The sequence below is a fragment of the Phycodurus eques genome, chromosome 4 (genome assembly GCF_024500275.1).
Source record: "Phycodurus eques isolate BA_2022a chromosome 4, UOR_Pequ_1.1, whole genome shotgun sequence".
In the NCBI taxonomy this organism is placed as follows: domain Eukaryota; kingdom Metazoa; phylum Chordata; class Actinopteri; order Syngnathiformes; family Syngnathidae; genus Phycodurus; species Phycodurus eques.
In genome coordinates this window covers 25,662,423-25,675,997 of record NC_084528.1, presented here as the reverse complement: position 1 = coordinate 25,675,997, position 13,575 = coordinate 25,662,423, and the positions used below count along the sequence as shown (strand labels likewise).

Genomic DNA, 13,575 nt, shown 5'->3' with positions numbered 1-13,575 from the left:
TGTTAACGTTTACATGTTCAGACGATCTCCAGGAGAAGGTACGTTTTGGAATATAGATGTTTTATTTTCCCCTCCATACAAAATGAAAGAAATGTTTGATTTCGTCCCAGTTTTATCAACTGGGTGCAATGACTCCTATAGCCCTGCCAGAGGGCAGCATGTCACTAGAAATTAAGGGCAGTTCAGTGGATCTTAAATAGTTCTAATGAAGTAAATCTAATTTTAAGTAAAACTATATTGATCAGAAACATGCAATACAACGGCCCCATGCATACTGCTGGTTTGGCACCTGTTGATTCAACTCGGTTTTTTTTCCTTTCCTCATTTAATTTTTTTTAGGGGGAAACCAACCCTGAAAACCCTTTAGTGGCGTGTTATACCTGCTTAATTAAAAAAAAAAATTTAGATTTAAAAAAAAAAAAAAATAATCCTCTTTTCTTAATTATAAAAATGTAAAAATATGATAAAAGTTAATTCTATTTTCTTACTACATAAAAAAAGATGTTAAAATAACTTTGCTTTTTTTAACTTTTTTACTACAGTGTATTTGTGTAAAAATATTTTTACAATATTTTTTTTACTACTTTGAAATAGAAAATACGGTTTACTTTAATTTTAGACTACTATATTTAAATGTGAAACCTTATACTTTTATTCAGTTTTTATTACTATAAATGTAAACATACTTAACTTATATTAGACTAGTTCTTTTACTATATGGATAGACACAATTTGTTTACAGGTGGGGAAAATGTAAAATACTTCACGTGATGAAAAATCAGCTTTATTTTTAACAAGCACTCTTAAAAAAAATAATAATAAAATAAAAAAATTTAAAAAAAAAGCATCAGTCAGGAGAATGTTAAAGTGACATTCCAACAATTCCACATGTACAAGCCAATTTATTAGTCGCGGTGGGCTTTTGAAATAATAATAAAATAAAATAAAAAACATCAAGATGTGTAGGCGGGCTTAGGACAGCTTGCGCCTTTCAGTCCATTTGATAGTGGAGCCTACTTAAAATAATTTTTTTGCGGCGTCACGTTTGTAGAAGTTGACCCACCAAGGCCTCACTCCGCTCCCGAATCAATGCTGATGCCAACTCTGCTGCTTTGGACAAAGACCTTGCCCAATGCTCGGCATCCTGGGAAAAAAACAACAACAAATAATTTTTCCATTGTCAATAAGTTATATGGCTGCCTCTATAAGTTTTGTGCAATACGAAGCCAAGTCTGAACATCTGTCCAATCTACTGTATCAATAGTTCACGTAAGACGATGGATGATATTCACTTGTACTAACATGCAGACGCACTGCCACCTGAGCTAAAAAGAAAAAAAATATGATGAGTTCAATAATGGACAGCCCACCAGATGTCAAAATTGGAATTAAACCTTGATTTCGACTAGTATTTGCTATTTTCATACTTAAAAATGATGCAAATTAAGTTAGCCCACTCTCGTTCTCAGTGGCTCATATATAAAACATTGCACTTTTATTTTTCATTTTATATTAATTAAATGTGTAAAAATAAATAAAACATGCTACATTAGAATTCTTTTACGATATTAATTAAACATTTCGGAAAACTACAAAAACTGAACCAAATTCTGAACTGGTAGAACTCCGTGATCTGTTCACACGAGGATGTAGACCATTTTGGCAGAGGTGGCCAGCCAGCATCATTGAGGCTTAAAAATATAGATATATTTTGTCAATAAAGGACTTGGACCATTATTTTACAAAGGTGGGTGGATGGATTAAGGGATGAATGGTTTTACAGGTGACTGGGTGAATGCACTGATGGAATGAATGGTTTGGCTGATGGGTCGATGAATGGACTGACATGAACCGAGTGATGGATGATTGGACTGGTGGTTAAATGCATGAATGAAGGGATGGATGAGTGAATAAATGAACTGATTGATGAGTGGTTGAATGGACTACTGATAGAATTCAGTCATGGTGGATGAAATTACTGATTGTTACAGTGGTTTCAACTTTAATCCAGTACAGTACATTTGTTAACCACAGTACATTTGCATTTATTCCTTTATAAGTTTGTTTTCAAACATTCATTTTGGTAGAAGTTAGATTTATGCAATATACTTTAAAGCAATCCTTTAAGTTCAGTTTTATTTGCCTATATTTTACGGGCAGTGCTAATGTTCAACATTAACTGACAATAATATTTTACCATGTTTCTGATAAACTACTACGCTACTGTATTTTAATGATGGCAGTACTCAGAGAACCAAATATTCTTCTTAGGTGGTACTTGATGTAAAACGTTTGACAACCACTTGACTAATGGACGAATGCACTGATTGATGATTCAGTTTCAGGAAACAAATTTTTCCACGCGGGACAATTAAGGGAAGAACGGACGATTGGTTGGTTTGATAAAGGCACTGACGGTTCATTGTTTGGACTAATGTTAATGATCCGTGTTAGCTTGCGTGTGGCTCACGTGTTCTTTTATTTCTCCGACACATGAGAATAATTTTCCAAGAATAATGCAACGAAATGAAGACGCTTTGGTGTTTTCAAAGTGTCACGTCTAAACACAACAGGCCACCAAAGTCTTGAGATTCCCTTTTTCCTTTAGATTTCTGTTGTACTTTTTATGCTTTTCACTCCCACAATTTCATCATTCTTTGAAGGATGCATACTCAGAACTTTGATTTATTTCTTCTTCAGGACCAAATCTGCTTTCCATCTTAACAAAGGTCATCACACTTTAACTTTTAATGCTGATTTTCCATTTCTGCCATGTGAAGAGAATTGAGTTTTGGCAAATGTGTATGGATGGCACATGCTGGTGAAGTTAGGAGACTTAGCATTATTAAAAAGGAAACCTTTTAAAAATTCAGCCCGTGAAACCAGTTTGACTTTGCAACATGAAATTTGGTAGGCATGTCTGTCATAAGTAGACCCACAAAAAGGACTCAAAGGCAACGTCTGAAATCCAGTACAGTACATTTGTAAAATTTGTCCTTTAAACGGACCGTTTTATGGTCATTTCAAGGGGTCCTGGTCCAAATTGGACAAACAAAATTCAGCCCTGAAAGTCCGCTTGACTTAGCAACTTAACATATGGTAGGCACGTCAATCATGAGTGCATCCACAAAAAGGTCTTTAGATGCCATGCCTGAAAACCCACAGGAAGTCTGCTATTTTGGTTTGAAGTGGCTATTTTAGGGTCATTCTGGCTATTTCCAGTGGTCCTCCAAAGACACACTTGTCCTAGAGATTTTGTCTGGTTGCTAGCAAATTTTAACCACATTGACAGATGGACAATGCTAAATTGCAAAGAATTAGACTTTTTGTCATGGAAGTGAAGTTTGATGAGTCACTGTAAAACACAAAACTTTCTAAAGTCAACTCCACATCATCAAAGTTTGACCCAAGATATGTTGTGTGTTTTGAAAGTCTGCTCTTAAGGCAGGCCTGATGGTGCACGTCAGGAGGCGCGCTAGTGAAAAGCGTGCAATCGGATCTGACCGTGGATAATGCCACCAAGCAGTCTCTAATCACAACCAGAGAAGGAGGTCACGTGACTTTAAAAAAAAAAATTTTTTTTTAAATATAAATACAAGGAGGCAAATGCCCTCAAAACGTGTACAATGGTTAGTTGCAAATACAAAGAAATGGTCTCGTAGATTTCAAGAAATATCTGTGTTATGAATGGATAAATAGATTAATGTGCTGAGAGATAGATGATGGGCTGACTGATAGATGAATGTATGGATTAGTGCTGTGTGGATGAATCATAAATGAACTGAAAGTTTATCATTTGTTTTATTCATTTTTGCTAGCTCGTGGCCTTTTTTCCTACCGTATAACACACACAATTCCTTTGATGTACAGAGGCACAGGCGAAAACACCTAACTTAAAAACAAAAAACTGACTGAAACAATTTTTTTAAAATTCAGCAGTTTCTGTGTGCGGCCCAGTCCAAATGTCCCATTCCCAGTGGTTGAGGATCACTGAGCTAAAGAATCAAGAGGCATAAGCACAGGATAGAAGACAAAGAAAAAAAGGGAAGCCAAGCTCACCAGGGAGGATCAGAGAAAGTTTACGGTCCACGTTCAATTCCTTCTACTCCAGATAGACACGAAGCCTTTGAATCAAGCTTCAAAGTGGGGTCTTATTGAATCAAGTCTTCGTTTGCACGGTGGCACACAAATACTCACCAGTCCGTCTTGAAAATGTGATCTCCAGGGTAGAATTACTAAACAACAACAGAGAGTGAGGCATCAAAGGGATGTGAAGTGGATGGTGGAGAGTTGGGGGTACCAATTCTCACGTGGAAAAGTGGGGGAACGTGATCCTTGGTGGGATTAGCGCGTCTTCATCACAGGCCAAACAGTTTTTCCGTAAATCTTCGTGATGAAACCGCTGAGTAAACGCTCAAGGCTAAACGCCTGTGGGAGTCTAACCAACGCCTCACCTGTTTAAAGCCAGCCACTCATCTTCAGCTGGTTGCTACTTACTTTGATTTTCATATCAGGTTTACTTGTTTTTTTTACGAGATTTGGGTTTTGGTTTCAACGAGACGAGTGCCCGCTACACTTTCCGCTGCCGCAAAATCTCACTTCATGGACTCCTGAGCCAGAAGTGTCATCATTGATTGGCAAGAATCAGAAGGAGCGTAAACGCAGACGTTAGTTAATGCGTGTTTGGATAAACGCTTAGCACCAGGACATTTTCCGCTCATCCTCTGCCATGTCCATTACCGACTGATCCAATCATTTCTTGGCACTTTTTGTGTCCTTTCCCTTGACAAATGGGACTTTTTCAACATTGACGACTGGTCTGTTTATATAAAGTGAGCCCCCTTTTATCGTGGAGGAATATGTTCCAGACCCACCCATGATCGGTAAAAATCTGCGATCTATAGACTTTTTTCCCCCCGTAGTTTTAGCCCTGCCACGATCTCTAAATACAAAAACATTAAAAACGATTGTATTCCTTAGCACCTGTTCTCACTCACGTTTGCAGCTTTCTAAATTAGTGCAAAGCGTTCTTGCTTCAAGCTATTTATTTGCCACTCCCAGTTGAGATTTACTGTAAAACTAACCATGGACGGACGGAGCTAGGGGGTGGCCAGAAAAAAAGGTGGTCATTCCCGACGCCCCCCACCTATGGAGTCTTCAATGAGGCTAACATGGATGTTTTTGGAATGAGGGAGGTAACTGAAGTACTCACACAAGCATGGGGAAAACATGTAAACTCCAAACGGGAAATCCTGAAATTCAAACCCAGAACCTCTGAACTGTGAGGCAGACATGCTACCACCGTGCTACGTAGATGGCAACTGATGGGAAAAAAACCCAGTGGAGCCTAGTTTTGGTCAAATGAGGTGACAGCATTGTTTTAATATTGTGTCGATCGAAGACTAGGCATGAGCTCTGAAAGCCAAACCATTTCCAATCATTCCCATGTGTGGCGTATACATAAACACAAGCAAAAGGGCTTTGTTATTGTTATCGATGCCGCCACTGCAACTTTTTAACCAATGAGACTTCAATCATGGAGGACTCCGGCGAGCTGTGAGGCGACAGCTCTTTGAAAGGCAAAAAGAGAGAGAGCAAAGAGGAGGGAAACACAGGGCGACCACACAGCAAGTGCCCCTCTCCTCAAATGCCACAGACGCAATAGACGCTTCCAAGTCCAAAAGGTCTCTTTGGGAAATTAGGAAGTTGGCCGGTGACACGCTCCCAAGATCCTGAGAGCTCACACTTTGCTCTTTCCCCTTGACGACGAGCCCAAGAGTCCTAATTAAATAACAGCTCACCAAGACAACTGGCGAGACGCCTGAACCGAGAGTGACGGAGAGAGAGAGTGACAACATTTACAAAGCCTTCATAGCCTTTTTAGATCATCTTCATCCTCTTTATATCTTTAGGATTGACAGTCAGGGTGTCTCACCAGCAGCCACTTGTGGGCAGTCTGGGAAACTGCCTTTTAAAGGAGACATTGAGTCATTCTTCCACTCAATGGCATCTTAAATTGGGCATACGGTGTCCCCCTGCTATACAGTGGTTCATCAATTGCGCCCCTGCTATATCGGAGATTTTTAAGCGATCTTTTTCTTTTATGGGTTTTTACAATAGACAGACAAGTCTTAATTTAGCATTGCGTTGTTACGTTCTGCCAAAACATACAGGGCGGCAATGAGTTTTATCATGAGAGACTCATCACAATTACCAGCAAGAAGAAGAGGCAGAAAATGTTCCCACTAAACTCCAGGAATAGTTGTTCAAGAGAGCGGAGAGAATATACATATGCTTGTGAGTATTGTTAGTATGCGTTGCTGCACCGTAGAGCTCCCGGTTACCTTTTTATTTGAATGAGGAACACTAACTACCGCCACCTGAGGGTACGGAAGGGTAATACTTTTCACACATGCACAGACGTTACGTGGTAGTCTGGCATCGGTTGTCGTCGTTGCGGTGTGTCTGCCGCCAGTTTAACCGGCCCGATGCGGACGACTGTCGGCCGACGCAGCAGTTTATAATTACCGTAACATCTATGCTAATTTCCGTTAGCCTGTTTATAGCGTTCCACATCACATGTTAGCATTCTGCTAGCAGACTTTCATTATATGGTTTGGGTGAAGATTTTGGTGTTTAAATTTACAATGTTTCATTCTCTTATGTTTTGTCAGTTTTACAATAAACTTCAACTGGAAGTGACACATAAACAGCTTAAAACAAGCACACTTTGCCTATTTGGAGAACTGTGCGTTTTTTTCTTTCCTCAAAGTGATGCTATACGCTAGTCTCCCATTTCGTGACAGCGTGAGAGTGAAACAAGTACCCAGGAATACTTTGAAAAGGTCGTTTTAATGTATTTTGGTAACTATTATAATTATTACAAAAAAAGTTTGGTTCTATAGCACTGATTTATTTTTTATTTTTTTTCCATTTATTGCAGATGGGTCCGAAATGTATCCCCTCCACTGCACTTGGTTGTTGAATTTCCCACTTGATGGGTGGGGAGGCTCTCCAGACACACATCTATATGTCCATAAGCTATTCAAAAGACACCTTTTCCCTATAATGTGTCCCAACAGCTTGTCACCAAGCAGCCATGCATAGCATAGTTCAAGGCTAAGATAGAAAAGTGGAGTTTAGTTTCTTGATGAGATGATTTACAAAGATAAGGAATTCAAAACCTTCAGTTTCAGTCGCATTAATGCCAAGGTTGATTTACGTCTGGAAAACCACTTTCCACTGGCTCTGACAGTTATATACTGTATATGTTCCCGATCAGCCTCTTCAAGCTCTTCATCAGAATCTGAAGGGAAATAGTCAAAGCCATGTGTGCACTAGTCTATCAAAAGTTAGTTTTTTTCCCCCTTGGTGTCCTGACTGGCGACCGGTCGTGGAGGGGGGTGTCATTTTGCTCCCCTTTGACCAGCTGTATTGGTGATGGATGGAGGCATTCGATTGGTGTTTAACGCATCATTTGCAGGCCGTGGAAATTTCCACTGGCAAATAAAATATTGGCTTTGTATGAGAACTGACTGGCAGGATGTTGGTTTGTTAGGGCTTGTTCATGCTGAGATGTCAATGGAAGAGGTTTAGTATGCTTTTGCCAAAGCTGGATTTTACACTAGAAGGTTCAAGTGATTTATTGCCATTCCAATTTTCATAAAAAACAAAACATTTTTGTTTATTTGGTCTTCTGTATATGGGGGCTGCATGGCTCAGGTGATAGTGGTCGTCTTCCAACCAGAAGGTTGGGGGTTCGATCCTGAGCTCTTTGTGACCAAGTCAAAGTGTCCTTAAGCGAGATACTGACCACACCCCCCCCCCCCCCCCCCCCCCCCCAAAGTTGCTCCTGATGCTGTTGGTGAATTTGGAGACAGTATTAAAGCGCTTTACCTTGAAGGTAGAAAAGGGACATACAAATGAATAGTCGCCTATCGCGGATAGGTGTGGAACATATCTCCCGTGATGAACGTAGGTCTCTTTTGAAGAATGTAAAACTTGTATCGAGGCTCTAAACATGAATTTGTCATTAAGACCTACAATGTGATCCCAGACTGTTGAGTAGAGATTTGACAAGAAGCATACCAGCAGGAAGACTATTAGAAATTGACCCAGCATGCAATATTTTGCACGTCTTGCCGGGTGAGCTTCCTAAAGGAAATGTCTTTCACGCAAGTCTTTTTGTTGGAGGTGCAGTATTTTATCAACATTGCTGCCGGAAAGTCTGCGCATTTACACGCCCGCGTCGCTCCCTCTCCGCCTCAGTTAATCTGAAAGGGATAATAATCTAGGACAATGAATACGCTTTCCAGCCGTAAAGAAAGCAAACCTTTAATTTTTGGGACCTCACAGCGAGAACAATCGTGAGCATCTCGGCTTTTCACTGAAGCTCTTTCAACACTTGTTTCCAACGTACTCAGACAAATGTAGCAGTCCGTTCATCGCATCTAATGTATGAGGTCTTTTGAAAGAAGCCAAAAAGCCCCTCAGGACGAGACAGTGAGGAGGTCTGAGTTTAACGGATGCTTTTCAGGGGAAGTTAAGAATGACGGACATACCTCGTAACAAGGAGCAGAACTTTGGATGTTTAGTTGAGGCCATACAGAAGCATGCAGGCCAGGAGTGTGATGGATGAAGTGACACAATTCAGAATGCAAGCATACATACACACTCCAAAATGGAGCTGAATCACTTAGACCTTTTGGCCTGGCCTTATATCAGCTCCTGGCCGCCTAAACACACGGATTTGTGGAAGGTATGCAGTAGGGCAAAAGCAGCAGGATGTCAGGAGCAGGTGAAAACAACTGTGGTAAGGCATCCAGACAACATTTACAGTGCTTCACTTCTCACATTTTATGTTATATTACAAAACGGATACATTTATTTTCCCCCTCAAAGTTTTACCATTTTTTAAAATTAAAAATATAAACTAAGAAATTATGTGCACATAAGTATTGACAGCATATGATAATCCTTTTTTTTTTTTTTTTTTTAACTAGAATTGTCCTGATCGGATCATGTGATAAGAGATCAGTTTTTAGCTGATGCGAATTGGATTTTTTGAAATTATCTTTGTAATTTTTAAGGGTAAAAAAAGAACCAGAGTGTCTGTGGTTCAGCCCAACTCAGTATAGACCAAACACAAAGATTTGCCACTGTTTAACAGTTACGGTAAATGGAACCTACAGTATACCAGCTGAGTTTGGGCAAAAGGTGGGGTACACCCTGTACTGGTTCCCAGCCAATCGCAGGGCTAATATAGACAGACAAGTATTCACACTCAGATTCACACCTATGGACAATTTAGAGTCTTCAATTAACATAAGAAGCATGTTTTTGTTATGTGGGAGGAAGCGAGAGATCCAGGAGAAACCAACAGGGATTCTAACTCGGATCTGCTGACTGTAAGGCAGCAAGCCACTATATCCCCACGCTACACCTACATTTTACCCCTAAGGGTCCAACAACAAGGTTGTGTGTAATTTTCCCTGGTGGAAATGCCCAAAATTCATGTTGGGTGGCAAGTGTTCATCAGCCTTCCCACTGGAGCGTGATGTTGTGTTAGAATTTGTGTGTTGACGTAGCTGTACATCCAATCAAATCCTTTGGACAAGTTGGCATTTGGGGCATCTGGTTGCATTTTCTTTGGTCTGAATAATCGTGTGTAAACGTTATTTTCCCCTCTCGGCTGATGTAAATGCAAATAAAAAAGGAAGGTGAGCTTGGAAAAAACAATCACTGATGATGCCTGTGCGTAATCTCTGGTCCCCCTTTTGACACGACGACTGAGGAGTAGCAAGGAAAAGGAGCTGGGTGGTCAGAAACGTCTCAGAACGAGTGGCAACGTATCCAAATATCATGCCGCATACATTAAACCCCACATTTATTTTGGATTACAATTTCCCACTTGTCTGTTTTAATACCGGAATTTAGTTCCATCTTTTTAATCTGACAAATCAAAGAGGAGAAATCACTCTGGTATGAACAATTCCTGGAGCCATCGTCAGGCGATCAGGTTTCACACATCTGGAGCGCTCGCGCTCTCTCTTGCGGAAAAGTCCAGACGGTCCAGCTTTATACCATGCACATGTGCTGCATAATGCGAGTCCACCACCAAAGGCTGTGCTACTCACTACAACTCCATGGCTTCCGCCTCAAGTCAACATCATCTAGAAGGAGCAGAAGTTGGAGGCCAGCAAGGCTTTCTCTTCTGGCCTAACACTATCAGATGTACATGTATCATGTACATGTACATGATTCGACATCTACAACCTCAATTCTCTAACAGCAATTCCTGAAATTATATTAATGTATTCCCTACGGTCTAGTCTCTTCATTGAATAGTCTTTCTCTTGGCTGCACTGCTTCCAGTATGTGTACGAGTGTGTAAGAAAAGCTTCAGAATTGGTGTCAAAAAAGATATTTAAAACCCAAACTACGAATTTTCCCCCTTCAATATAAATATCCTGGAGTATATAAATGTGACCGCAGCTCTCTGCAGCCTCCCCCCCCCCCACATATGCTTTGATATATATCCTCTGTCAGGTCGTCAAGCAATGAGCACAGCGCAATGAACAAACAAAGTTTCTGGTTCGGTTGGGGAAAACTCAATTAGAAAAATTGTAATTGGTACCACCAACCAGCGTGTCTACAAAGGGAGCCTGTAGCGAGAGTTGTGGCAGGACAACCCGTGGCTGCTCACAATGCTCTGAGCATCTGACAGTTCCTGGCCGGGGAGAACATCGTGGCACTGGAGGAAACTCTCTACTCATCCAAACTGGCTCCGTGTGCTTTTCTTCCTCTTTCCCAAGCTCGGTGGAGGTCATTAAGGAGACCCTTGACGAAGACACGGACGACATCAAGATGGCCGTGACGACGGAGCTGAGGAGGATCCCCAGAAGAATCCTTCCAGGAGTGCATGAAGGCATGGCAGAGAAGGTGTTACACAAGAAAGTGTTACATTCCAAGGGGATTATTTCAAAAGGGAAAAGCCTGTAGTTTGGATTTGAACTATATCTTTTGTGACACCAGTCCTGGAACTTTTCTTTTCATGCATGTTGCCATGTCAATCTAATCTGCCCACAGCGTCACAGTCAGTCATGCTGATCCATGTAACTTCAACTATTTTAGCAATGGGACTGTGTCTTTAACCAATCACATTTTAAGTTCGTCCTCACGGGGCCAGAGTGCTTTCCCTCGATGATGTCAGCATTTTTCTCTCCTTGGTCGGTCAGATCAAAACTTGATACAACCAACTTTGAAGACCAAACCCCTTTTGCAGCGATCAGCACACATCAATACATTTAATAATCAGCATCACTGGTGAGTATGATGTATTATTATTTTTTGTACATTTTAAATGTTTTGTTATTAAATAAATACTAATTTAAAAAATGAATGGCAATTATAGATATTTCTTGGAGAAATTTCAAAACACACCACCTTCATGAATGGCTTTTCTTTGCAGACCCTTTTGTATTTTTGGTCTTTCCTTCTTTATCATCAACAATATCACCAAGGAGTAAAAAGACCTTCAAAGAACATGTTTGTGGCTTCTTACAGGACATAAATCTTGAAGATAAGCGCTTCATCGCCAGTTAACACCAGCGGTTCATTGAACATGGGGGACAACTACGGGGATTTATCCTGAGAAAAGTGAGAAGTGTGCTGAAACCGCAGAGACTCTAGTTGTCCCTAATCTCCCTTGACCCCAGCCAGGGTGCAACTCCGACGGTGTCGCGGTAAGAGATTCTCCAGGAGGGCTCCGGTTTCGCCTGTCTGCCTTTCAGACCTTGATGTGAACAGGTCCGATAGAATAGACACCGCAGAGTCTTTTTCACCCGCCCACCTCTCCATTCTCTGTCGCTCTTTTCTATCCCCGGGTCGGCTAATCTCCTCTCCGGTTTAGGATTCCCGGGCCAGGGAGGAAATACGGGTTTGGGTAAACATCAGGGCTCTCACTGCACGAATTACAAGGGCTATATATCAGCCATACATCAGTTTGACATTGGCCTGACAAGTGTCTTTTCAGAGTGTGACAAGTGAGCGCAGGGTAGGGATCCCGTGACACTTCCTATCCACGGCGATTTCCTGAAAACCGCCCCATGCTTTCACAACACGGTGTCACTTTTTGGGGGGGGGGGGGATCCGGTGTCCAAGTGTCTGGTTAGAGGTTTTCACACCTTAGCGCACACCTGATGATCAGCAGTGTCCTCAGTGGGGCAACAACACGCGCGCACACACAGAAAGTGCTTTCATTGCATTTCCCCTTGTATTGTAATAGGGGAAGTTAAGATGGGGAACTTTGGAAATATTCCATTTTGGAAATTCCTAGGCTGTGTCCGAAATCACTCACTAACCACTATATAGTGCGCTATATAGTGGTTAAACCATTTTGTAGTGGTGTCCCCGAATGCTTAGTGATCAAATTCAGCGCCCCATATGGTGCACTCAAGATTTCCCACAAAGCATAGCAAAAAGTAGTGACCAACCGATGGTCACTCACCGAGTCGTGATACACCAAAATGCATTGCGTCTTCACAGAAGAAGTAGAAGAATGGAGCGATGCATTACTGACGGAGGGAGCAAATTTTTCATGAAAATGTAAGTAACTTTTCAACAAAGAAAAAAAAAAACATGACACATTGGTTTACAAAATCCTCTCGTATTAATAATGTGTAGCAATCATTATTTATTTTTTTTTTTTTTTAAACCGACCGCAACAGCCAACTTTGTTCTTGTGTGACGTCATTAACAGAGCACTGTGAGGCGTCCGAATGCTGTTATGAATGAGCTCACTATGTAGTCCACTAAATAGCGCAACCCTACATGGGGAGTAGAGAGTAGTGACTGAGTGAACAATTTCGGACACAGAATTGGTTTAGTCCCATGTTAAGTTTCCAATTGTCAAAATTCCTGAAATTTTGTAATCCTAGAAATGACATAGATAATTTTTTTTGTAGGGTTACTCATGATAGTCACTCCTAACAAATTTCATGTTGCTCAGTCAAACTGGCCTTGGGAGAAGAATTTGTCACATTTGCTGAAGGGGCAGGTCAATTTGGTCAAGGATCCCTGGAAATAACCTGCAAAATGGCAGACTGCGACTTTTTTGTGTGGATCTATTAATGATAGACATGCCTGTCAAATATCATGTTCCTAAGTGAAACTCTAAAGACAAAGACATTATTATCTGATCACATGTAGCAATCCATACGACTTCCGTTTGTATTTTGAAACATTTTCCCATGCCAAGACATTTTAATTTTGAGGTTTCATCCTTATTACAATATTGAATTATACAACCCCAATTCCAATGAAGTTGGGACATTATGTTAAACAAATAAAAACAGAATACAATGATTTGCAAATCACGTTTAACCTATATTTAATTGAATACACTGCAAAGACAAGATATTTAATGTTCAAAATAATCATGAATTTAGAATTTTATGGCTACAACACGTTCCAAAAAAGCTGGGACAGGTGGCAAAAAAGACTGAGAAAGTTGAGGAATGCTCATCAAACACCTGTTTGGAACATCCCACAGGTGAAAAAGCTAATTGGGAACAG

The 13,575-nt window shown here is 40.7% G+C and overlaps 1 protein-coding gene across 2 annotated transcripts in view; it reads right to left on the bottom strand.

The window, feature by feature from the left end:
* Positions 1-752: 752 nt before the first annotated feature.
* Positions 753-13,575, bottom strand: part of crppa (CDP-L-ribitol pyrophosphorylase A) — a 27,719-nt gene continuing 14,896 nt past the window's right edge. For both annotated transcript variants that reach the window (XM_061674811.1, XM_061674812.1), the window contains one exon: positions 753-1,144. In XM_061674811.1, the coding sequence (XP_061530795.1) occupies positions 1,040-1,144 (105 nt within the window). In that variant the 3' untranslated portion in view covers positions 753-1,039. The remainder of the gene's footprint in view (positions 1,145-13,575) is intronic.